The sequence below is a fragment of the Salmo salar genome, chromosome 04 (genome assembly GCF_965601325.2).
Source record: "Salmo salar chromosome 04, fSalSal1, whole genome shotgun sequence".
Classification (NCBI taxonomy): domain Eukaryota; kingdom Metazoa; phylum Chordata; class Actinopteri; order Salmoniformes; family Salmonidae; genus Salmo; species Salmo salar.
Genome location: NC_138294.1, coordinates 10919021 through 10946981, shown reverse-complemented (window position 1 = coordinate 10946981; position 27961 = coordinate 10919021). Strand labels below are relative to the sequence as shown.

General features: G+C 50.8%; 1 protein-coding gene across 1 annotated transcript in view; it reads right to left on the bottom strand.

The window, feature by feature from the left end:
* LOC106599067 (dynein axonemal heavy chain 6) overlaps positions 1–27961 on the bottom strand; it is a 165886-nt gene that overhangs the window by 50223 nt on the left and 87702 nt on the right. The window contains exons 52-54 of the mRNA XM_082973945.1: positions 7192–7434; positions 6356–6523; positions 2182–2417 (exon numbers count right to left, since the gene is read on the bottom strand). Of these exons, the coding sequence (XP_082830071.1) occupies positions 2182–2417; positions 6356–6523; positions 7192–7434 (647 nt within the window). The remainder of the gene's footprint in view (positions 1–2181; positions 2418–6355; positions 6524–7191; positions 7435–27961) is intronic.

The window sequence follows — 27961 nt, the reverse complement described above, 5'->3', positions numbered from 1 at the left end:
CTGACTGACATGCAGCTGAGATACTATCTCCCAAGAGAATACTCGTCAGTTATCGTCACAGCTGTGTATATACGCCCTCAAACAGACACCACGACGGCCCACAAGGACTTCATAGGACTATATGTAAACCATATATCCTGAGGCTGCATTTATTGTAGCTGGGGATTTGAACAAAGCAAATTTGAGAACAAGGCTACCTAAATTCTATCAACATATTGATTGCAGCACTTACACTCGATCACTGTTACTTTAACTTCCACAATGCATACAAGGCCCTCCCTCACCCTCCCTTCGGCAAATCCGATCACGACTCCATCTTGCTCCTTCCGTCTTATAGGCAGAAACTGAAAGAAGATGTACCCGTGACTAGAATCATTCAATGCTGGTCTGACCAATCGGAATCCACGCTCCAAGATTGTTTTGATCACGCGGACTGGGAAATGTTCCGGGCAGCCTCAGAGAACAACATCGGTCTATATGCTGACTCGGTGAGTGAGTTTATAAGGAAGTGCATTGGAGATGTTGTACCCACTGTGACTATTAAAACCTACCCTAATCAGAAATCGTGGATGGATGGCAGAATTAGCGCAAAACTGAAAGCGCGAACCACCACATTTAACCATGGAAAGAGGACTGGGAATATGGCTGAATATAAACAGTGTAGTTATTCCCTCCGCAAGGCAATTAAACAAGGTATAGGGACAAAGTTGAGTCGCAATTCAATAGCTCAGATACGAGACGTATGTGGCAGGGTCTACAGGCAATCACGGACTACAAAAAGAAAACCAGCCACGTCACAGACACCGACGTCTCACTTCCAGACAAAATAAACACCTTCTTTGTCCTCTTTGAGGATAATACAGTGCACCGGCACGGCCCACTTACAAGGACTGCGGACCCACCTCTCCTTCTCAGTGGCCACCACATGCTTCAAGATGGCTACCATTGTTCCTGTACCCAAGAAGGCAAAGATAACTGAACTAAATGACTACCGCCCCATAGCACTCAATTCTGTCATCATGAAGTGCTTTGAGAGACTAGTCAAGGATCATATCACCTCCACCTTACCTGCCTCCCTAGACCCACTTCAGTTTGCATACCGCCCCAACAGGTCCACAGACAATGCAATCACCATTACACTGCACACTGCCCTATCCCATCTGTACAAGAGGAATACCTATTCATTGACTACAGCTCAGCATTCAACACCATACCATACCATACCCGTACCCTCCAAGCTCATCATTAAGCTGGAGGCCCTGGGTCTCAACCCCGCCTTGTGAAATTGGGTCCTGGACTTTCTGATGGGCAGCCCCCAGGTGGTGAAGGTAGGTGACAACATCTCCAATTCGCTGACCCTTAACACTGGGGCCCCACAAGGGTGCGTGCTCAGCCCCCTCCTGTACTCTCTGTTCACCCAACAGCAGAGGGAGCACCCCCCTATCCACATCGAAGGGACAGTAGTGGAGAAGGTGGAAAGTTCCTCAGCGTACACATCACAGACAAACTGAAAATGGACCACCCACACAGACAGTGTGGTGAAGGCGCAATAGCGCCTCTTCAACCTCATGAGGCTGAAGAAATGTGGCTTGTCACCTAAAAGCCTGACAAACTTTTACAGATGCACAATCGAGAGCATCCTGTCGGGCTGTATCACAGCCTGGTACGGCAACTGCACCGCCCTCAACCTCAAGGTTCTCCAGAGGGTGGTGCGTTCTGCACAACGCATCACCGGGGGCAAACTACTAGTCACTTCAAACAATGCAAATTTAATAATGTTAACATATCTTACATTACTCATCTCATATGTATATACTGTACTCTATACCATCTACTGCATCTTGCCTATGCCACTCGGCCATCGCTAATCCATATATTTATATGTACATATTCTTTATTTCATCCCTTTAGATTTGTGTGTATTACGTAGTTGTTGGGGAACTGTTAGATTACTTGTTAGATATTACTGCACTGTCGGAACTAGAAACACAAGCATTTCGCTACACTCGCATTACCATCTGCTAACTATGTGTATGTGACCAATACTCATTTATTTTATTTTTGATCTAAGATGCATGAATCATGATGTTGTCAATATGTGATTTAAATGTCGTTAGCGGACTGACATGCATCAATCATAACGTTGTCAATATGTTATCTAAGTGTTGTTAGTGGACTGACTTGCTGCCCAGCAGGATGCAGACGGCCTCCATGACAGTCATGACCATGTCAGGTGGTTTGGTGAAGACCCTGATCTCTGAGATGTCTGCCTTGTCCAGTGAGTCCAGGGCCTTGTTGGCACCTTCCAGAGCGGGCAGAGCCTCGTCTAGATCCCTCTGGGCATCTGCTGCTATGGCCTGGGTGTCCTCAGCCTTCACCTTGGCTAGGGCTTCGTCCTCCTTCACCACTTTACGCACCTGGGGACGGACGGACGGACAGACAGACAGACAGACAGACAGACAGACAGACAGACAGACAGACAGACAGACAGACGCAGTAGAGTTGAATAGGAGTGCACATGAAGAAACCCCCCCCCTAGATACAACACACTCCTCCTAGAAACATATAAACATTCAAACAAAAAAATGACCACACTTGTCAACCCTCTCCTGGTCAACGACTAGTTTCCCTAGCTCCACCCTCTCCTGGTCAACAACTAGTTTCCCTAGCTCCACCCTCTCCTGGTCAACGACTGGTTTCCCTAGCTCCACCCTCTCCTGGTCAACGACTGGTTTCCCTAGCTCCACCCTCTCCTGGTCAACGACTGGTTTCCTTAGCTCCACCCTCTCCTGGTCAACGACTGGTTTCCCTAGCTCCACCCTCTCCTGGTCAACGACTGGTTTCCCTAGCTCCACCCTCTCCTGGTCAACGACTGGTTTCCCTAGCTCCACCCTCTCCTGGTCAACGACTGGTTTCCCTAGCTCCACCCTATACCCACCATGTCGTCTCTCTCCTGGTCCACGACTGGTTTCCCTAGCTCCACCCTCTCCTGGTCAACAACTAGTTACCCTAGCTCCACCCTCTCCTGGTCAACAACTACTTTCCCTAGCTCCACCCTCTCCTGGTCAACGACTAGTTTCCCTAGCTCCACCCTCTCCTGGTCAATGACTAGTTTCCCTAGCTCCACCCTCTCCTGGTCAACAACTAGTTACCCTAGCTCCACCCTCTCCTGGTCAACGACTAGTTTCCCTAGCTCCACCCTCTCCTGGTCAATGACTAGTTTCCCTAGCTCCACCCTCTCCTGGTCTATGACTAGTTTCCCTAGCTCCACCCCTCTCCTGGTCAACGACTAGTTTCCCTAGCTCCACCCTCTCCTGGTCAATGACTAGTTTCCCTAGCTCCACCCTCTCCTGGTAAACGACTAGTTTCCCTAGCTCCACCCTCTCTCTGGTCAACGACTAGTTTTCCCTAGCTCCACCCTCTCCTGGTCAACGACTAGTTTCCCTAGCTCCACCCTCTCCTGGTCTACGACTAGTTTCCCTAGCTCCACCCTCTCCTGGTCAACGACTGGTTTCCCTAGCTCCACCCTCTCCTGGTCAATGACTGGTTTCCCTAGCTCCACCCTTTCCTGGTCAACGACTAGTTTCCCTAGCTCCACCCTCTCCTGGTCAACAACTAGTTACCCTAGCTCCACCCTCTCCTGGTCAACGACTAGTTTCCCTAGCTCCACCCTCTCCTGGTTAACGACTAGTTCCCCTAGCTCCACCCTCTCATGGTCTACGACTAGTTTCCCTAGCTCCACCCTATACCCACCATGTTGACTCTCTCCTGGTCAACGACTGGTTTCCCTAGCTCCACCCTTTCCTGGTCAATGACTAGTTTTCCTAGCTCCACCCCCTCCTGGTCAATGACTAGTTTCCCTAGCTCCACCCTATACCCACCATGTTGAATCTCTCCTGGTCAACGACTGGTTTCCCTAGCTCCACTCTTTCCTGGTCAATGACTAGTTTCCCTAGCTCCACTCTCTCCTGGTCAACGACTAGTTTCCCTAGCTCCACTCTATACCCACCATGTTGACTCTCTCCTGGTCAATGACTAGTTTCCCTAGCTCCACCCTCTCCTGGTCAACGACTAGTTTCCCTAGCTCCACCCTCTCCTGGTCAATGACTAGTTTTCCTAGCTCCACCCTCTCCTGGTCAACGACTAGTTTCCCTAGCTCCACCCTCTCCTGGTCAATGACTAGTTTCCCTAGCTCCACCCTCTCCTGGTCAACAACTAGTTTCCCTAGCTCCACCCTCTCCTGGTCAATGACTAGTTTCCCTAGCTCCACCCTCTCCTGGTCAATGACTAGTTTCCCTAGCTCCACCCTCTCCTGGTCAACGACTAGTTTCCCTAGCTCCACCCTCTCCTGGTCAACGACTAGTTTCCCTAGCTCCACCCTCTCCTGGTCAATGACTAGTTTCCCTAGCTCCACCCTCTCCTGGTCAACGACTAGTTTCCCTAGCTCCACCCTCTCCTGGTCAACGACTAGTTTCCCTAGCTCCACCCTCTCCTGGTCAACAACTAGTTTCCCTAGCTCCACCCTCTCCTGGTCAATGACTAGTTTTCCTAGCTCCACCCTCTCCTGGTCAATGACTAGTTTCCCTAGCTCCACCCTCTCCTGGTCAACGACTAGTTTCCCTAGCTCCACCCTCTCCTGGTCAACGACTAGTTTCCCTAGCTCCACCCTCTCCTGGTCAACGACTGGTTTCCCTAGCTCCACCCTCTCCTGGTCAACGACTGGTTTCCCTAGCTCCACCCTCTCCTGGTCAACGACTGGTTTCCCTAGCTCCACCCTCTCCTGGTCAACGACTGGTTTCCCCTAGCTCCACTCTATACCCACCATGTCGTCTCTCTCCTGGTCCACGACTGGTTTCCCTAGCTCCACCCTCTCCTGGTCAACGACTGGTTTCCCTAGCGCCACTCTATACCCACCATGTCGTCTCTCTCCTGGTCAACGACTGGTTTCCCTAGCTCCACTCTATACCCACCATGTCGTCTCTCTCCTGGTCAACGACTGGTTTCCCTAGCTCCACTCTATACCCACCTTGTCAGCGCTCTCCTGGTCCACGACTGGTTTCCCTAGCTCCACCTTCTCCTGGTCCACGACTGGTTTCCCTAGCTCCACCCTCTCCTGGTCCACGACTGGTTTCCCTAGCTCCACCCTCTCCTGGTCCACGACTGGTTTCCCTAGCTCCACCCTCTCCTGGTCAACGACTGGTTTCCCTAGCTCCACTCTATACCCACCATGTCGTCTCTCTCCTGGTCCACGACTGGTTTCCCTAGCTCCACCCTCTCCTGGTCAACGACTGGTTTCCCTAGCTCCACTCTATACCCACCATGTCGTCTCTCTCCTGGTCCACGACTGGTTTCCCTAGCTCCACTCTATACCCACCATGTCGTCTCTCTCCTGGTCAACGACTGGTTTCCCTAGCTCCACTCTATACCCACCATGTCGTCTCTCTCCTGGTCCACGACTGGTTTCCCTAGCTCCACTCTATACCCACCATGTCGTCTCTCTCCTGGTCAACGACTGGTTTCCCTAGCTCCACTCTATACCCACCATGTCGTCTCTCTCCTGGTCCACGACTGGTTTCCCTAGCTCCACCCCTCTCCTGGTCAACGACTGGTTCCCCTAGCTCCACTCTATACCCACCATGTCGTCTCTCTCCTGGTCCACGACTGGTTTCCCTAGCTCCACTCTATACCCACCATGTCGTCTCTCTCCTGGTCAACGACTGGTTTCCCTAGCTCCACTCTATACCCACCATGTCGTCTCTCTCCTGGTCAACGACTGGTTTCCCTAGCTCCACTCTATACCCACCTTGTCAGCGCTCTCCTGGTCCACGACTGGTTTCCCTAGCTCCACCTTCTCCTGGTCCACGACTGGTTTCCCTAGCTCCACCCTCTCCTGGTCCACGACTGGTTTCCCTAGCTCCACCCTCTCCTGGTCCACGACTGGTTTCCCTAGCTCCACCCTCTCCTGGTCAACGACTGGTTTCCCTAGCTCCACTCTATACCCACCATGTCGTCTCTCTCCTGGTCCACGACTGGTTTCCCTAGCTCCACCCTCTCCTGGTCAACGACTGGTTTCCCTAGCTCCACTCTATACCCACCATGTCGTCTCTCTCCTGGTCCACGACTGGTTTCCCTAGCTCCACTCTATACCCACCATGTCGTCTCTCTCCTGGTCCACGACTGGTTTCCCTAGCTCCACCCTCTCCTGGTCAACGACTGGTTCCCCTAGCTCCACTCTATACCCACCATGTCGTCTCTCTCCTGGTCAACGACTGGTTTCCCTAGCTCCACTCTATACCCACCATGTCGTCTCTCTCCTGGTCAACGACTGGTTTCCCTAGCTCCACTCTATACCCACCTTGTCAGCGCTCTCCTGGTCCACGGCTAGTTTCCCCATGAGGGCGTTGACGTCTATAGACTTTTGTTTGAGGACAGGCTCCAGAGCTGACAGGTCTATCTTCATCTTATCCACCAACACGTTGGTCTCCAACAGCTTAGTCAGACCATTCTTTACCCTGTCACGAGCCTGCACACACAGGAATACACACACACGCACACAGACACACACAGACACACACAGGGATACACACACGCAGTCATGCAAACACACACATACACACACAGAAACAAACACACAAACACACAAAGGGATACACACAGTCATGCAAACACACACACACAGACACAAACACACACAGAAGCAATTACATTTCTTGGATTGAATGGAGTATAGAATTGACGCCCATTCAGAGAAATAGCCACATTTCAAAGAAACCAGTGTGCTAAACTGGAGTATTGATAACATTAAATAATACATATTATGGATGTCTCACAGCCGCTGTGTTTACTATTGCTAAACAGTATTATAGATCTGTCTCTTACAGCCACTAGTTGCTGTCTCTTCTCTCCCAACATGGCCAGGTAGAGGTTAATATTAGTTATTGATTATGAAACAGTATTAATCAGTAGTATTACTGATCTCTTACAGCCACTAGTTGCTGTCTCTTCTCTCCCAACATGGCCAGGTAGAGGTTAATATTAGTTATTGATTATGAAACAGTATTAATCAGTAGTATTACTGATCTCTTACAGCCACTAGTTGCTGTCTCTTCTCTCCCAACATGGCCAGGTAGAGGTTAATATTAGTTATTGATTATGAAACAGTATTAATCAGTAGTATTACTGATCTCTTACAGCCACTAGTTGCTGTCTCTTCTCTCCCAACATGGCCAGGTAGAGGTTAATCAGTTCCAGGTATGAGGTGGGGGTAGTGTAGTAGCGTCGTCTCAGCTCAGAGTAGAACCTCTCGGCCATGTCTGTCACACTGACGTGGATCTCCACACACATCTCACTGAAACGATCCTTTATCTCCTCACTGCCGAACTCCACGTTCTGGAAGAAGGTCTGGGACACGGACAGGAGGGCCTCACGGGGCCACTACAGGGGGAAAAGAGGAGGGGATGGTTAGATTGTAGGAGAGAGTGAGTGAAAAATGAGGAAATTAAGAAAGTCAAAGGGAGAGCGTGGTAGAGGGAGAAAGAAAGAGAGAGAGAGAGAGAGACATTGCTTCCAGATATAAAGAGAGACAGACAGAGAGAGAGAGAGAGAGAGAGACATTGCTTCCAGATATAAAGAGAGACAGACAGAGAGAGAGAGAGAGAGAGACATTGCTTCCAGATATAAAGAGAGACAGACAGAGAGAGAGAGAGAGAGAGACATTGCTTCCAGATATAAAGAGAGACAGACAGAGAGAGAGAGAGAGAGAGACATTGCTTCCAGATATAAAGAGAGACAGACAGAGAGAGAGAGAGAGAGAGAGACATTGCTTCCAGATATAAAGAGAGACAGACAGAGAGAGAGAGAGAGAGAGACATTGCTTCCAGATATAAAGAGAGACAGACAGAGAGAGAGAAACATTGCTTTCAGATATAGAGAGAGAGAGACATTGCTTTCAGATATAAAGAGAGACAGACAGAGAGAGAGAGAAACATTGCTTTCAGATATAGAGAGAGAGAGACATTGCTTTCAGATATAAAGAGAGACAGAGAGCGAGAGACATTGCTTCCAGATATAAAGAGGGAGAGAGAGAGATATTACTTCCAGACATAAAGAGGGAGAGAGAGAGAGATTGCTTCCAGAGAGAGAGAGAGAGAGAGAGAGAGAGGAGAGAGAGAGAGAGAGAGAGAGAGAGAGAGAGAGAGAGAGAGAGAGAGAGAGAGAGAGAGAGAGAGAGAGAGATATTACTTCCAGACATAAAGAGGGAGAGAGAGAGATCATGGGATCCTGAGTTCTGCAAAAAAATGATAAATATAGATGTTTTTTTATCCGCAAGGAGTTATACAGGATACTACCCTCTACATGAAAACCTCAAAATTCCACACCTAAAACCTTCATTGTGGACAAAATGAACTGAACGGATTCTTACTACCAAGGACTATCAAGATAAAAACGTCTAACTAAGCAGAACCTGCAGAAGAAACACAAAGGAACCTGGAAATACCAGACTGAGGTTCAGGCTGAGTAATGTTCAGTCTCAACCTACTTCTGAAGCCAAAAAGTAATAGACAATCATCTCTAGACATTATTGTTATATAAAGCTTATTAAACAAGGCTACTAAGCTACCAAGCAGCTAGGACAGAACAGACCTGGCTGCAACTTAGATTACTACTGAAGTGGGAAATGAGATGGGTGAAAACTCTTGAGCCTAACAATGGCAGGAGAGTTTCACAGCCTGTCCCACCCAAATGCAGAGGCCTTTGAAGCCCCCTGTGTAGATGTCATCACAGTACAGCACCCCTTGGATATTAAAAATAACACTGCATGGAATATGTACAAAAATAAGCTCCTCAAGGACAATCCAGAGACACTATTTGCTGACTGCTACAATGAGGGGAATGTGAGCAACTTCATTTTCTACACAGACCATCCCCTGGTATGGTACAGTGCTATATTAACCAGACCATCCCCTGGCATGGTACAGTGTTATATTAACCAGACCATCCCCTGGCATGGCACAGTGCTATATTAACCAGACCATCCCCTGGCATGGCACAGTGTTATATTAACCAGACCATCCCCTGGCATGGTACAGTGCTATATTAACCAGACCATCCCCTGGCATGGCACAGTGCTATATTAACCAGACCATCCCCTGGTATGGTACAGTGCTATATTAACCAGACCATCCCCTGGTATGGTACAGTGCTATATTAACCAGACCATCCCCTGGTATGACACAGTGCTATATTAACCAGACCATCCCCTGGCATGACACAGTGCTATACTAACCAGACCATCCCCTGGTACAGTGCTATATTAACCAGACCATCCCCTGGCATGACACAGTGCTATATTAACCAGACCATCCCCTGGTATGACACAGTGCTATATTAACCAGACCATCCCCTGGCATGGTACAGTGCTATATTAACCAGACCATCCCCTGGCATGACACAGTGCTATATTAACCAGACCATCCCCTGGCACAGTGCTATATTAACCAGACCATCCCCTGGCATGGTACAGTGCTATATTAACCAGACCATCCCCTGGTACAGTGCTATATTAACCAGACCATCCCCTGGCATGGCACAGTGCTATATTAACCAGACCATCCCCTGGCATGGCACAGTGCTATATTAACCAGACCATCCCCTGGTATGACACAGTGCTATATTAACCAGATCATCCCCTGGCACAGTGCTATATTAACCAGACCATCCCCTGGCATGACACAGTGCTATATTAACCAGACCATCCCCTGGCATGACACAGTGCCATATTAACCAGACCATCCCCTGGCATGACACAGTGCTATATTAACCAGACCATCCCCTGGTATGACACAGTGCTATATTAACCAGACCATCCCCTGGCACAGTGCTATATTAACCAGACCATCCCCTGGCATGGTACAGTGCTATATTAACCAGACCATCCCCTGGCATGGTACAGTGCTATATTAACCAGACCATCCCCTGGCATGGTACAGTGCTATATTAACCAGACCATCCCCTGGCATGACACAGTGCTATATTAACCAGACCATCCCCTGGCATGGCACAGTGCTATATTAACCAGACCATCCCCTGGCATGACACAGTGCTATATTAACCAGACCATCCCCTGGCACAGTGCTATATTAACCAGACCATCCCCTGGCATGACACAGTGCTATATTAACCAGACCATCCCCTGGCATGGCACAGTGCTATATTAACCAGACCATCCCCTGGCATGGCACAGTGCTATATTAACCAGACCATCCCCTGGCATGGTACAGTGCTATATTAACCAGACCATCCCCTGGCATGACACAGTGCTATATTAACCAGACCATCCCCTGGCACAGTGCTATATTAACCAGACCATCCCCTGGCACAGTGCTATATTAACCAGACCATCCCCTGGTATGGTACAGTGCTATATTAACCAGACCATCCCCTGGCATGACACAGTGCTATATTAACCAGACCATCCCCTGGCATGACACAGTGCTATATTAACCAGACCATCCCCTGGCATGACACAGTGCTATATTAACCAGACCATCCCCTGGTATGGTACAGTGCTATATTAACCAGACCATCCCCTGGCATGACACAGTGCTATATTAACCAGACCATCCCCTGGCATGGCACAGTGCTATATTAACCAGACCATCCCCTGGCATGGTACAGTGCTATATTAACCAGACCATCCCCTGGCATGACACAGTGCTATATTAACCAGACCATCCCCTGGCATGACACAGTGCTATATTAACCAGACCATCCCCTGGCATGACACAGTGCTATATTAACCAGACCATCCCCTGGCATGACACAGTGCTATATTAACCAGACCATCCCCTGGAATGACACAGTGCTATATTAACCAGACCATCCCCTGGCACAGTGCTATATTAACCAGACCATCCCCTGGAATGACACAGTGCTATATTAACCAGACCATCCCCTGGCATGGCACAGTGCTATATTAACCAGACCATCCCCTGGCACAGTGCTATATTAACCAGACCATCCCCTGGCATGGTACAGTGCTATATTAACCAGACCATCCCCTGGCATGGTACAGTGCTATATTAACCAGACCATCCCCTGGCATGGCACAGTGCTATATTAACCAGACCATCCCCTGGCACAGTGCTATATTAACCAGACCATCCCCTGGCAGACAGTGCTATATTAACCAGACCATCCCCTGGCATGACACAGTGCTATATTAACCAGACCATCCCCTGGCATGACACAGTGCTATATTAACCAGACCATCCCCTGGCATGGCACAGTGCTATATTAACCAGACCATCCCCTGGCATGACACAGTGCTATATTAACCAGACCATCCCCTGGCATGGTACAGTGCTATATTAACCAGACCATCCCCTGGCATGGTACAGTGCTATATTAACCAGACCATCCCCTGGCATGGTACAGTGCTATATTAACCAGACCATCCCCTGGCATGGCACAGTGCTATATTAACCAGACCATCCCCTGGCAGTGCTATATTAACCAGACCATCCCCTGGCACAGTGCTATATTAACCAGACCATCCCCTGGCACAGTGCTATATTAACCAGACCATCCCCTGGTACAGTGCTATATTAACCAGACCATCCCCTGGCATGACACAGTGCTATATTAACCAGACCATCCCCTGGCATGGTACAGTGCTATATTAACCAGACCATCCCCTGGCATGGCACAGTGCTATATTAACCAGACCATCCCCTGGCATGGTACAGTGCTATATTAACCAGACCATCCCCTGGCATGGCACAGTGCTATATTAACCAGACCATCCCCTGGCATGGCACAGTGCTATATTAACACAGACCATCCCCTGGCATGGCACAGTGCTATATTAACCAGACCATCCCCTGGCATGACACAGTGCTATATTAACCAGACCATCCCCTGGCATGACACAGTGCTATATTAACCAGACCATCCCCTGGCACAGTGCTATATTAACCAGACCATCCCCTGGCATGGCACAGTGCTATATTAACCAGACCATCCCCTGGCACAGTGCTATATTAACCAGACCATCCCCTGGCATGACACAGTGCTATATTAACCAGACCATCCCCTGGCATGACACAGTGCTATATTAACCAGACCATCCCCTGGCACAGTGCTATATTAACCAGACCCATCCCCTGGCCACAGTGCTATATTAACCAGACCATCACCTGGCATGGTACAGTGCTATATTAACCCAGACCATCCCCTGGCATGGGCACAGTGCTATATTAACCAGACCATCCCCTGGCATGGTACAGTGCTATATTAACCAGACCATCCCCTGGCATGGTACAGTGCTATATTAACCAGACCATCCCCTGGTATGACACAGTGCCTATATTAACCAGACCATCCCCTGGCATGGTACAGTGCTATATTAACCAGACCATCCCCTGGTATGGTACAGTGCTATATTAACCAGACCCTCCCTGGCATGGCACAGTGCTATATTAACCAGACCATCCCCTGGCATGACACAGTGCTATATTAACCAGACCATCCCCTGGCATGGCACAGTGCTATATTAACCAGACCATCCCCTGGCATGACACAGTGCTATATTAACCAGACCATCCCCTGGCATGACACAGTGCTATATTAACCAGACCATCCCCTGGCATGACACAGTGCTATATTAACCAGACCATCCCCTGGCATGACACAGTGCTATATTAACCAGACCATCCCCTGGCATGACACAGTGCTATATTAACCAGACCATCCCCTGGCATGGCACAGTGCTATATTAACCAGACCATCCCCTGGCACAGTGCTATATTAACCAGACCATCCCCTGGCATGACACAGTGCTATATTAACCAGACCATCCCCTGGCATGGCACAGTGCTATATTAACCAGACCATCCCCTGGCATGGTACAGTGCTATATTAACCAGACCATCCCCTGGCATGACACAGTGCTATATTAACCAGACCATCCCCTGGCACAGTGCTATATTAACCAGACCATCCCCTGGCATGGTACAGTGCTATATTAACCAGACCATCCCCTGGTATGGCACAGTGCTATATTAACCAGACCATCCCCTGGTATGACACAGTGCTATATTAACCAGACCATCCCCTGGCATGACACAGTGCTATATTAACCAGACCATCCCCTGGTATGACACAGTGCTATATTAACCAGACCATCCCCTGGCATGGCACAGTGCTATATTAACCAGACCATCCCCTGGTATGACACAGTGCTATATTAACCAGACCATCCCCTGGCATGACACAGTGCTATATTAACCAGACCATCCCCTGGCACAGTGCTATATTAACCAGACCATCCCCTGGCATGGTACAGTGCTATATTAACCAGACCATCCCCTGGCACAGTGCTATATTAACCAGACCATCCCCTGGCATGGCACAGTGCTATATTAACCAGACCATCCCCTGGCATGACACAGTGCTATATTAACCAGACCATCCCCTGGCATGACACAGTGCTATATTAACCAGACCATCTCCTGGCATGGCACAGTGCTATATTAACCAGACCATCCCCTGGCATGGTACAGTGCTATATTAACCAGACCATCCCCTGGCATGGTACAGTGCTATATTAACCAGACCATCCCATGGTACAGTGCTATATTAACCAGACCATCCCATGGTACAGTGCTATATTAACCAGACCATCCCATGGTACAGTGCTATATTAACCAGACCATCCCATGGCACAGTGCTATATTAACCAGACCATCCCCTGGTACAGTGCTATATTAACCAGACCATCCCCTGGCATGACACAGTGCTATATTAACCAGACCATCCCCTGGCATGACACAGTGCTATATTAACCAGACCATCCCCTGGCACAGTGCTATATTAACCAGACCATCCCCTGGCATGGCACAGTGCTATATTAACCAGACCATCCCATGACACAGTGCTATATTAACCAGACCATCCCCTGGCACAGTGCTATATTAACCAGACCATCCCCTGGCATGGCACAGTGCTATATTAACCAGACCATCCCCTGGCATGGCACAGTGCTATATTAACCAGACCATCCCCTGGCATGACACAGTGCTATATTAACCAGACCATCCCCTGGCATGACACAGTGCTATATTAACCAGACCATCCCCTGGCATGACACAGTGCTATATTAACCAGACCATCCCCTGGCACAGTGCTATATTAACCAGACCATCCCCTGGCATGACACAGTGCTGTATTAACCAGACCATCCCCTGGCATGACACAGTGCTATATTAACCAGACCATCCCCTGGCATGACACAGTGCTATATTAACCAGACCATCCCCTGGCATGGCACAGTGCTATATTAACCAGACCATCCCCTGGCATGGCACAGTGCTATATTAACCAGACCATCCCCTGGCACAGTGCTATATTAACCAGACCATCCCCTGGCATGGCACAGTGCTATATTAACCAGACCATCCCCTGGCATGGCACAGTGCTATATTAACCAGACCATCCCCTGGCATGGTACAGTGCTATATTAACCAGACCATCCCCTGGCATGGCACAGTGTTATATTAACCAGACCATCCCCTGGCATGGTACAGTGCTATATTAACCAGACCATCCCCTGGCATGACACAGTGCTATATTAACCAGACCATCCCCTGGCATGGCACAGTGCTATATTAACCAGACCATCCCCTGGCATGACACAGTGCTATATTAACCAGACCATCCCCTGGCATGGCACAGTGCTATATTAACCAGACCATCCCCTGGCATGGCACAGTGCTATATTAACCAGACCATCCCCTGGCATGGTACAGTGCTATATTAACCAGACCATCCCCTGGCATGGCACAGTGCTATATTAACCAGACCATCCCCTGGCACAGTGCTATATTAACCAGACCATCCCCTGGCATGGTACAGTGCTATATTAACCAGACCATCCCCTGGTACAGTGCTATATTAACCAGACCATCCCCTGGCATGACACAGTGCTATATTAACCAGACCATCCCCTGGCATGGTACAGTGCTATATTAACCAGACCATCCCCTGGTATGGCACAGTGCTATATTAACCAGACCATCCCCTGGCAGAGTGCTATATTAACCAGACCATCCCCTGGCATGACACAGTGCTATATTAACCAGACCATCCCCTGGCATGGTACAGTGCTATATTAACCAGACCATCCCCTGGCATGACACAGTGCTATATTAACCAGACCATCCCCTGGCATGGCACAGTGCTATATTAACCAGACCATCCCCTGGCAGGGCACAGTGCTATATTAACCAGACCATCCCCTGGCACAGTGCTATATTAACCAGACCATCCCCTGGCATGGCACAGTGCTATATTAACCAGACCATCCCCTGGCACAGTGCTATATTAACCAGACCATCCCCTGGCATGGCACAGTGCTATATTAACCAGACCATCCCCTGGCACAGTGCTATATTAACCAGACCATCCCCTGGCATGGCACAGTGCTATATTAACCAGACCATCCCCTGGCATGGTACAGTGCTATATTAACCAGACCATCCCCTGGCATGGCACAGTGCTATATTAACCAGACCATCCCCTGGCATGGTACAGTGCTATATTAACCAGACCATCCCCTGGCATGGCACAGTGCTATATTAACCAGACCATCCCCTGGCACAGTGCTATATTAACCAGACCATCCCCTGGCATGGTACAGTGCTATATTAACCAGACCATCCCCTGGCACAGTGCTATATTAACCAGACCATCCCCTGGCATGGCACAGTGCTATATTAACCAGACCATCCCCTGGCATGACACAGTGCTATATTAACCAGACCATCCCCTGGCATGACACAGTGCTATATTAACCAGACCATCTCCTGGCATGGCACAGTGCTATATTAACCAGACCATCCCCTGGCATGGTACAGTGCTATATTAACCAGACCATCCCCTGGCATGGTACAGTGCTATATTAACCAGACCATCCCATGGTACAGTGCTATATTAACCAGACCATCCCATGGTACAGTGCTATATTAACCAGACCATCCCATTGTACAGTGCTATATTAACCAGACCATCCCATGGCACAGTGCTATATTAACCAGACCATCCCCTGGTACAGTGCTATATTAACCAGACCATCCCCTGGCATGACACAGTGCTATATTAACCAGACCATCCCCTGGCATGACACAGTGCTATATTAACCAGACCATCCCCTGGCACAGTGCTATATTAACCAGACCATCCCCTGGCATGGCACAGTGCTATATTAACCAGACCATCCCATGACACAGTGCTATATTAACCAGACCATCCCCTGGCACAGTGCTATATTAACCAGACCATCCCCTGGCATGGCACAGTGCTATATTAACCAGACCATCCCCTGGCATGGCACAGTGCTATATTAACCAGACCATCCCCTGGCATGACACAGTGCTATATTAACCAGACCATCCCCTGGCATGACACAGTGCTATATTAACCAGACCATCCACTGGCATGACACAGTGCTATATTAACCAGACCATCCCCTGGCATGGCACAGTGCTATATTAACCAGACCATCCCCTGGCACAGTGCTATATTAACCAGACCATCCCCTGGCATGGTACAGTGCTATATTAACCAGACCATCCCCTGGTACAGTGCTATATTAACCAGACCATCCCCTGGCATGACACAGTGCTATATTAACCAGACCATCCCCTGGCATGGTACAGTGCTATATTAACCAGACCATCCCCTGGTATGGCACAGTGCTATATTAACCAGACCATCCCCTGGCAGAGTGCTATATTAACCAGACCATCCCCTGGCATGACACAGTGCTATATTAACCAGACCATCCCCTGGCATGGTACAGTGCTATATTAACCAGACCATCCCCTGGCATGACACAGTGCTATATTAACCAGACCATCCCCTGGCATGGCACAGTGCTATATTAACCAGACCATCCCCTGGCAGGGCACAGTGCTATATTAACCAGACCATCCCCTGGCACAGTGCTATATTAACCAGACCATCCCCTGGCATGGCACAGTGCTATATTAACCAGACCATCCCCTGGCACAGTGCTATATTAACCAGACCATCCCCTGGCATGGCACAGTGCTATATTAACCAGACCATCCCCTGGCACAGTGCTATATTAACCAGACCATCCCCTGGCATGGCACAGTGCTATATTAACCAGACCATCCCCTGGCATGGTACAGTGCTATATTAACCAGACCATCCCCTGGCATGGCACAGTGCTATATTAACCAGACCATCCCCTGGCATGGTACAGTGCTATATTAACCAGACCATCCCCTGGCATGGCACAGTGCTATATTAACCAGACCATCCCTGGCACAGTGCTATATTAACCAGACCATCCCCTGGCATGACACAGTGCTATATTAACCAGACCATCCCCTGGCATGACACAGTGCTATATTAACCAGACCATCCCCTGGCATGGCACAGTGCTATATTAACCAGAGCATCCCCTGGCATGGCACAGTGCTATATTAACCAGACCATCCCCTGGCACAGTGCTATATTAACCAGACCATCCCCTGGCACAGTGCTATATTAACCAGACCATCCCCTGGTATGACACAGTGCTATATTAACCAGACCATCCCCTGGCATGACACAGTGCTATATTAACCAGACCATCCCCTGGCATGGCACAGTGCTATATTAACCAGACCATCCCCTGGCATGGCACAGTGCTATATTAACCAGACCATCCCCTGGCATGACACAGTGTTATATTAACCAGACCATCCCCTGGCATGGTACAGTGCTATATTAACCAGACCATCCCCTGGCACAGTGCTATATTAACCAGACCATCCCCTGGCACAGTGCTATATTAACCAGACCATCCCCTGGCACAGTGCTATATTAACCAGACCATCCCATGGTACAGTGCTATATTAACCAGACCATCCCATGGTACAGTGCTATATTAACCAAACCATCCCATGTCACAGTGCTATATTAACCAGACCATCCCCTGGCACAGTGCTATATTAACCAGACCATCCCCTGGCACAGTGCTATATTAACCAGACCATCCCCTGGCACAGTGCTATATTAACCAGACCATCCCCTGGCATGGTACAGTGCTATATTAACCAGACCATCCCCTGGCATGGTACAGTGCTATATTAACCAAACCATCCCATGTCACAGTGCTATATTAACCAGACCATCCCATGGTACAGTGCTATATTAACCAAACCATCCCATGTCACAGTGCTATATTAACCAGACCATCCCCTGGCACAGTGCTATATTAACCAGACCATCCCCTGGCACAGTGCTATATTAACCAGACCATCCCCTGGCACAGTGCTATATTAACCAGACCATCCCCTGGCATGACACAGTGCTATATTAACCAGACCATCCCCTGGCACAGTGCTATATTAACCAGACCATCCCCTGGCACAGTGCTATATTAACCAGACCATCCCCTGGCATGGCACAGTGCTATATTAACCAGACCATCCCTTGGCATGGCACAGTGCTATATTAACCAGACCATCCCCTGGCATGGCACAGTGCTATATTAACCAGACCATCCCCTGGCATGGCACAGTGCTATATTAACCAGACCATCCCCTGGCATGGCACAGTGCTATATTAACCAGACCATCCCCTGGCATGGCACAGTGCTATATTAACCAGACCATCCCCTGGCATGGCACAGTGCTATATTAACCAGACCATCCCCTGGCATGGTACAGTGCTATATTAACCAGACCATCCCCTGGCACAGTGCTATATTAACCAGACCATCCCCTGGCACAGTGCTATATTAACCAGACCATCCCCTGGCACAGTGCTATATTAACCAGACCATCCCCTGGCATGACACAGTGCTATATTAACCAGACCATCCCCTGGCATGGTACAGTGCTATATTAACCAGACCATCCCTTGGCATGGCACAGTGCTATATTAACCAGACCATCCCCTGGCACAGTGCTATATTAACCAGACCATCCCCTGGCATGGCACAGTGCTATATTAACCAGACCATCCCCTGGCATGGTACAGTGCTATATTAACCAGACCATCCCTTGGCATGGCACAGTGCTATATTAACCAGACCATCCCCTGGCACAGTGCTATATTAACCAGACCATCCCCTGGCATGGCACAGTGCTATATTAACCAGACCATCCCCTGGCATGGTACAGTGCTATATTAACCAGACCATCCCTTGGCATGGCACAGTGCTATATTAACCAGACCATCCCCTGGCATGGCACAGTGCTATATTAACCAGACCATCCCCTGGTACAGTGCTATATTAACCAGACCATCCCTTGGCATGGTACAGTGCTATATTAACCAGACCATCCCCTGGCATGACACAGTGCTATATTAACCAGACCATCCCCTGGCATGACACAGTGCTATATTAACCAGACCATCCCCTGGCATGGCACAGTGCTATATTAACCAGACCATCCCCTGGCATGGCACAGTGCTATATTAACCAGACCATCCCCTGGCATGGTACAGTGCTATATTAACCAGACCATCCCCTGGCATGGCACAGTGCTATATTAACCAGACCATCCCCTGGCATGGCACAGTGCTATATTAACCAGACCATCCCCTGGCATGGCACAGTGCTATATTAACCAGACCATCCCCTGGCATGGCACAGTGCTATATTAACCAGACCATCCCCTGGCATGGCACAGTGCTATATTAACCAGACCATCCCCTGGCATGGTACAGTGCTATATTAACCAGACCATCCCTTGGCATGGCACAGTGCTATATTAACCAGACCATCCCCTGGCATGGCACAGTGCTATATTAACCAGACCATCCCCTGGCATGGCACAGTGCTATATTAACCAGACCATCCCTTGGCATGGCACAGTGCTATATTAACCAGACCATCCCCTGGCATGGCACAGTGCTATATTAACCAGACCATCCCCTGGCATGGCACAGTGCTATATTAACCAGACCATCCCCTGGCATGGCACAGTGCTATATTAACCAGACCATCCCCTGGCACAGTGCTATATTAACCAGACCATCCCCTGGCATGGTACAGTGCTATATTAACCAGACCATCCCCTGGCATGGTACAGTGCTATATTAACCAGACCATCCCCTGGCATGACACAGTGCTATATTAACCAGACCATCCCCTGGTATGGTACAGTGCTATATTAACCAGACCATCCCCTGGCATGACACAGTGCTATATTAACCAGACCATCCCCTGGCACAGTGCTATATTAACCAGACCATCCCCTGGCATGACACAGTGCTATATTAACCAGACCATCCCCTGGCATGACACAGTGCTATATTAACCAGACCATCCCCTGGCATGGTACAGTGCTATATTAACCAGACCATCCCCTGGCATGGCACAGTGCTATATTAACCAGACCATCCCCTGGCATGGCACAGTGCTATATTAACCAGACCATCCCCTGGCATGGCACAGTGCTATATTAACCAGACCATCCCCTGGCACAGTGCTATATTAACCAGACCATCCCCTGGCACAGTGCTATATTAACCAGACAATCCCCTGGCATGACACAGTGCTATATTAACCAGACCATCCCCTGGTATGGTACAGTGCTATATTAACCAGACCATCCCCTGGCATGACACAGTGCTATATTAACCAGACCATCCCCTGGCATGGTACAGTGCTATATTAACCAGACCATCCCCTGGCATGGCACAGTGCTATATTAACCAGACCATCCCCTGGCATGACACAGTGCTATATTAACCAGACCATCCCCTGGCACAGTGCTATATTAACCAGACCATCCCCTGGCATGGCACAGTGCTATATTAACCAGACCATCCCCTGGTATGACACAGTGCTATATTAACCAGACCATCCCCTGGTATGACACAGTGCTATATTAACCAGACCATCCCCTGGTATGGTACAGTGCTATATTAACCAGACCATCCCCTGGCATGACACAGTGCTATATTAACCAGACCATCCCCTGGCATGGCACAGTGCTATATTAACCAGACCATCCCCTGGTATGACACAGTGCTATATTAACCAGACCATCCCCTGGCATGGCACAGTGCTATATTAACCTGACCATCCCCTGGCATGGCACAGTGCTATAAGAACACACTACCTCTATGTCATTAGAGAGGGTATTGGCCCAGGGTGGAAACTCAGAATACTAGACATTGAGGAAATTGAAACAACCTCTGTCAACATGTACAAGTCTGGGACAGCAATGGTGCTGGGCATCCTCATGTAGTTCCAGCAGGACTTTAACAGGATCAAAGAGAGAGCACAGCAGGAAAAGATCTCTCTCTGTGACGACTCCCCCATCCTGAATCAGTCAGTTCACACCTCTTCAAACTGTCCTGCAGACGAGGATAGTCACCCCCCCAGCACTGAACACACCCAGGTCCCACAACTGCACCGCTCCTCCATCATTGAGAGGGATAAAATCACAGAGCTGGAGAGAGACATGGTGGAGCTCAGAGAGCTAGTCCACACAATCCAAACAGAACAAACCCACAAAACAGAAAAACAGGGAGGAACACATGGCACAGCTAACAGCAGTGAAGGAGGAGAGAGAGGAACACATGGCACAGCTAACAGCAGTGAAGGAGAGAGAGGAACACATGGCACAGCTAACAGCAGTGAAGGAGGAGAGAGAGGAACACATGGCACAGCTAACAGCAGTGAAGGAGAGAGAGGAACACATGGCACAGCTAACAGCAGTGAAGGAGGAGAGAGAGGAACACATGGCACAGCTAACAGCAGTGAAGGAGAGAGAGGAACACATGGCACAGCTAACAGCAGTGAAGGAGGAGAGAGAGGAACACATGGCACAGCTAACAGCAGTGAAGGAGAGAGAGGAACACATGGCACAGCTAACAGCAGTGAAGGAGGAGAGAGAGGAACACATGGCACAGCTAACAGCAGTGAAGGAGAGAGAGGAACACATGGCACAGCTAACAGCAGTGAAGGAGGAGAGAGAGGAACACATGGCACAGCTAACAGCAGTGAAGGAGAGAGAGGAACACATGGCACAGCTAACAGCAGTGAAGGAGGAGAGAGAGGAACACATGCCACAGCTAACAGCAGTGAAGGAGGAGAGAGAGGAACACATTGCACAGCTAACAGCAGTGAAGGAGGAGGAGAGAGGAACACATGGCACAGCTATCAGCAGTGAAGGAGGAGAGAGAGGAACACATGCCACAGCTAACAGCAGTGAAGGAGGAGAGAGAGGAACACATGCCACAGCTAACAGCAGTGAAGGAGGAGAGAGAGGAACACATGCCACAGCTAACAGCAGTGAAGGAGGAGAGAGAGGAACACATGCCACAGCTAACAGCAGTGAAAGAGAGAGAGGAACACATGGCACAGCTAACATCAGTGAAGGAGAGAGAGGAACACATGCCACAGCTAACAGCAGTGAAGGAGAGAGAGGAACACATTGCACAGCTAACAGCAGTGAAGGAGGAGAGAGAGGAACACATGCCACAGCTAACAGCAGTGAAGGAGGAGAGAGAGGAACACATGGCACAGCTAACATCAGTGAAGGAGGAGAGAGAGGACCACATGCCACAGCTAACAGCAGTGAAGGAGGAGAGAGAGGAACACATTGCACAGCTAACAGCAGTGAAGGAGGAGGAGAGAGGAACACATGGCACAGCTAACAGCAGTGAAGGAGGAGAGAGAGGAACACATGCCACAGCTAACAGCAGTGAAGGAGGAGAGAGAGGAATACATGGCACAGCTAACAGCAGTGAAGGAGGAGAGAGAGGAATACATGGCACAGCTAACAGCAGTGAAGGAGGAGAGAGAGGAATACATGGCACAGCTAACAGCAGTGAAGGAGGAGAGAGAGGAACACATGGCACAGCTAACAGCAGTGAAGGAGAGAGAGGAACACATGGCACAGCTAACAGCAGTGAAGGAGGAGAGAGAGGAACACATGCCACAGCTAACAGCAGTGAAGGAGGAGAGAGAGGAACACATTGCACAGCTAACAGCAGTGAAGGAGGAGGAGAGAGGAACACATGGCACAGCTAACAGCAGTGAAGGAGGAGAGAGAGGAACACATGCCACAGCTAACAGCAGTGAAGGAGGAGAGAGAGGAACACATGGCACAGCTAACAGCAGTGAAGGAGGAGAGAGAGGAACACATTGCACAGCTAACAGCAGTGAAGGAGGAGAGAGAGGAACACATGGCACAGCTAACAGCAGTGAAGGAGGAGAGAGAGGAACACATGGCACAGCTAACAGCAGTGAAGGAGGAGGGAGAGGAACATATGGCACAGCTAACAGCAGTGAAGGAGGAGAGAGAGGAACACATGGCACAGCTAACAGCAGTGAAGGAGAGAGAGAGGAACACATGGCACAGCTAACAGCAGTGAAGGAGGAGAGAGAGGAACACATGGCACAGCTAACAGCAGTGAAGGAGGAGAGAGAGGAACACATGGCACAGCTAACAGCAGTGAAGGAGAGAGAGGAACACATGGCACAGCTAACAACAGTGAAGGAGGAGAGAGAGGAACACATGGCACAGCTAACAGCAGTGAAGGAGGAGGGAGAGGAACACATGGCACAGCTAACAGCAGTGAAGGAGGAGGGAGAGGAACACATGGCACAGCTAACAGCAGTGAAGGAGGAGGGAGAGGAACACATGGCACAGCTAACAACAGTGAAGGAGGAGAGAGAGGAACACATGGCACAGCTAACAGCAGTGAAGGAGGAGGGAGAGGAACACATGGCACAGCTAACAGCAGTGAAGGAGGAAAGAGAGGAATACATGGCACAGCTAACAGCAGTGAAGGAGAGAGAGGAACACATGGCACAGCTAACATCAGTGAAGGAGGAGGGAGAGGAACACATGGCACAGCTAACAGCAGTGAAGGAGGAGGAGAGAGGAACACATGGCACAGCTAACATCAGTGAAGGAGGAGGGAGAGGAACACATGGCACAGCTAACAGCAGTGAAGGAGGAGGAGAGAAAGCTGAGGTGTGACAGAGAGCAAGACGCTCCCCCAGAGAAGCAAGCAAGGAGCTGTTGTCAGAGGACAAACACTAGACATGTCCTGGAGCTGTTGTCAGAGGACAAACACTAGACATGTCCTGGAGCTGTTGTCAGAGGACAAACACTAGACATGTCCTGGACCTGTTGTCAGAGGACAAACACTAGACATGTCCTGGAGCTGTTGTCAGAGGACAAACACTAGACATGTCCTGGAGCTGTTGTCAGAGGACAAACACTAGACATGTCCTGGAGCTGTTGTCAGAGGACAAACACTAGACATGTCCTGGAGCTGTTGTCAGAGGACAAACACGAGACATGTCCTGGAGCTGTTGTCAGAGGACAAACACTAGACATGTCCTGGAGCTGTTGTCAGAGGACAGACTAGGGTCCCCCAGCCACATCATAATTCACACGGGCACAAATGACCTGAAGGCCCAGCAGGAAAGGGTGGCCCCAGCAGGAAAGGGTGGCCCCAGCAGGAAAAGGTGGCCCCAGCAGGAAAGGGTGGCCCCAGCAGGAAAGGGTAGCCCCAGCAGGAAAAGGTGGCCCCAGCAGGAAAGGGTAGCCCCAGCAGGAAAAGGTGGCCCCGGCAGGAAAGGGTAGCCCCAGCAGGAAAAGGTAGCCCCAGCAGGAAAGGGTGGCCACAGAAGGAAAGGGTGGCCACAGCAGGAAAGGGTGGCCCCAGCAGGAAAGGGTAGCCCCAGCAGGAAAAGGTGGCCCCAGCAGGAAAAGGTGGCCCCAGCAGGAAAGGGTAGCCCCAGCAAGAAAAGGTGGCCCCAGCAGGAAAGGGTAGCCCCAGCAGGAAAAGGTGGCCCCAGCAGGAAAGGGTGGCCCCAGCAGGAAAGGGTGGCCCCAGCAGGAAAGGGTAGCCCAAGCAGGAAAAGGTGGCCCCAGCAGGAAAGGGTGGCCCCAGCAAGAAAAGGTGGCCCCAGCAGGAAAGGGTGGCCCCAGCAGGAAAGGGTGGCCACAGCAGGAAAGGGTGGCCACAGCAGGAAAGGGTAGCCCCAGCAGGAAAAGGTGGCCCCCGCAGGAAAGGGTAGCCCCAGCAGGCAAAGGTAGCCCCAGCAGGAAAGGGTGGCCACAGCAGGAAAGGGTGGCCACAGCAGGAAATGGTGGCCCCAGCAGGAAAGGGTAGCCCCAGCAGGAAAAGGTGGCCCCCGCAGGAAAGGGTAGCCCCAGCAGGCAAAGGTAGCCCCAGCAGGAAAGGGTGGCCACAGCAGGAAAGGGTGGCCACAGCAGGAAATGGTGGCCCCAGCAGGAAAGGGTAGCCCCAGCAGGAAAAGGTGGCCTCAGCAGGAAAGGGTAGCCCCAGCAAGAAAAGGTGGCCCCAGCAGGAAAGGGTGGCCACAGCAGGAAAGGGTGGCCCCAGCAGGAAAGGGTAGCCCCAGCAGGAAAAGGTGGCCCCAGCAGGAAAGGGTGGCCACAGCAGGAAAGGGTGGCCCCAGCAGGAAAGGGTAGCCCCAGCAGGAAAAGGTGGCCCCAGCAAGAAAAGGGTAGCCCCAGCAGGAAAAGGTGGCCCCAGCAGGAAAGTGTGGCCCCAGCAAGAAAAGGTGGCCCCAGCAGGAAAGGGTGGCCCCAGCAGGAAAGGGTGGCCACAGCAGGAAAGGGTGGCCACAGCAGGAAAGGGTAGCCCCAGCAGGAAAAGGTGGCCCCCGCAGGAAAGGGTAGCCCCAGCAGGCAAAGGTAGCCCCAGCAGGAAAGGGTGGCCACAGCAGGAAAGGGTGGCCACAGCAGGAAATGGTGGCCCCAGCAGGAAAGGGTAGCCCCAGCAGGAAAAGGTGGCCCCCGCAGGAAAGGGTAGCCCCAGCAGGCAAAGGTAGCCCCAGCAGGAAAGGGTGGCCACAGCAGGAAAGGGTGGCCACAGCAGGAAATGGTGGCCCCAGCAGGAAAGGGTAGCCCCAGCAGGAAAAGGTGGCCCCCGCAGGAAAGGGTAGCCCCAGCAGGCAAAGGTAGCCCCAGCAGGAAAGGGTGGCCACAGCAGGAAAGGGTGGCCACAGCAGGAAATGGTGGCCCCAGCAGGAAAGGGTAGCCCCAGCAGGAAAAGGTGGCCTCAGCAGGAAAGGGTAGCCCCAGCAAGAAAAGGTGGCCCCAGCAGGAAAGGGTGGCCACAGCAGGAAAGGGTGGCCCCAGCAGGAAAGGGTAGCCCCAGCAGGAAAAGGTGGCCCCAGCAGGAAAGGGTGGCCACAGCAGGAAAGGGTGGCCCCAGCAGGAAAGGGTAGCCCCAGCAGGAAAAGGTGGCCCCAGCAAGAAAAGGGTAGCCCCAGCAGGAAAAGGTGGCCCCAGCAGGAAAGGGTGGCCCCAGCAAGAAAAGGTGGCCCCAGCAGGAAAGGGTGGCCCCAGCAGGAAAGGGTGGCCACAGCAGGAAAGGGTGGCCACAGCAGGAAAGGGTAGCCCCAGCAGGAAAAGGTGGCCCCCGCAGGAAAGGGTAGCCCCAGCAGGCAAAGGTAGCCCCAGCAGGAAAGGGTGGCCACAGCAGGAAAGGGTGGCCACAGCAGGAAATGGTGGCCCCAGCAGGAAAGGGTAGCCCCAGCAGGAAAAGGTGGCCCCCGCAGGAAAGGGTAGCCCCAGCAGGCAAAGGTAGCCCCAGCAGGAAAGGGTGGCCACAGCAGGAAAGGGTGGCCACAGCAGGAAATGGTGGCCCCAGCAGGAAAGGGTAGCCCCAGCAGGAAAAGGTGGCCTCAGCAGGAAAGGGTAGCCCCAGCAAGAAAAGGTGGCCCCAGCAGGAAAGGGTGGCCACAGCAGGAAAGGGTGGCCCCAGCAGGAAAGGGTAGCCCCAGCAGGAAAAGGTGGCCTCAGCAGGAAAGGGTGGCCACAGCAGGAAAGGGTGGCCCCAGCAGGAAAGGGTGGCCCCAGCAGGAAAGGGTGGCCCCAGCAGGAAAGGGTAGCCCCAGCAGGAAAGGGTAGCCCCAGCAGGAAAAGGTGGCCCCAGCAGGAAAGGGTGGCCCCAGCAAGAAAAGGTGGCCCCAGCAGGAAAGGGTAGCCCCAACAGGAAAAGGTGGCCCCAGCAGGAAAGGGTGGCCCCAGCAGGAAAGGGTGGCCCCAGCAGGAAAAGGTAGCCCCAGCAGCAAAAGGTGGCCCCAGCAGGAAAGGGTAGCCCCAACAGGAAAAGGTGGCCCCAGCAGGAAAGGGTGGCCACAGCACTCAAGGGAGTGATTGAAAAAACTTCTTCCACTTTCCCCAACGCACAAGTGGTCATCTCCACCCTGCTACCACGGAAATACATCCACCCTGCCACCATACAGCGGGTGAATGCAAGCATTTTGTGAGACTGTGCCTCAAACCTAATGTCTACCTGGGCCACCACTCCACCATGGACTTGAACAGCCTTTATGACCAGGTCCACCTCTACAAGGCAACAATCCCAACTTTTGCCAGGACCCTGAAGGACATCACCCTCAACCGCAGCCCCTCACACAGGAGCAACAGAGCAGCAGACACCCACCCCAGACCTGCAAGACCCCCTCCTGAAGGACCTGCACCAAGAGGACCCACACCCAGAACAAATCATCACCAGCCACACCCCCCATGCCCTCCCCCCGCTCCTGTTGCAAGGACCTCAACATGACAGCAGCTCATATGCTCAGGCCGTGAGCAGAACAACAGGCCCAACCCCCACTAATGCACCCCCCCAAGCCCCATCCTGCAACTTAAGAGGTATGTATCAGATGCTCAACATGCTCTGCTCACACTTACACAGACCCACAAACAATTTGAAAACAAACCCGATTTTGATAAACTCCCATATCTACTGGGTGAAATACCACAGTGTTCCATCACAGCAGCAAGATGTGTGACCTGTTGCCACAAGAAAAGGTCAACCAGTGAAGAACAAACACCATTGTAAATACAACCCATATTTATATTTATTTTCCCTTTAACTATTTGTACATCGTTACAACACTGTATATAGACATATGACATTTGAAATGTCT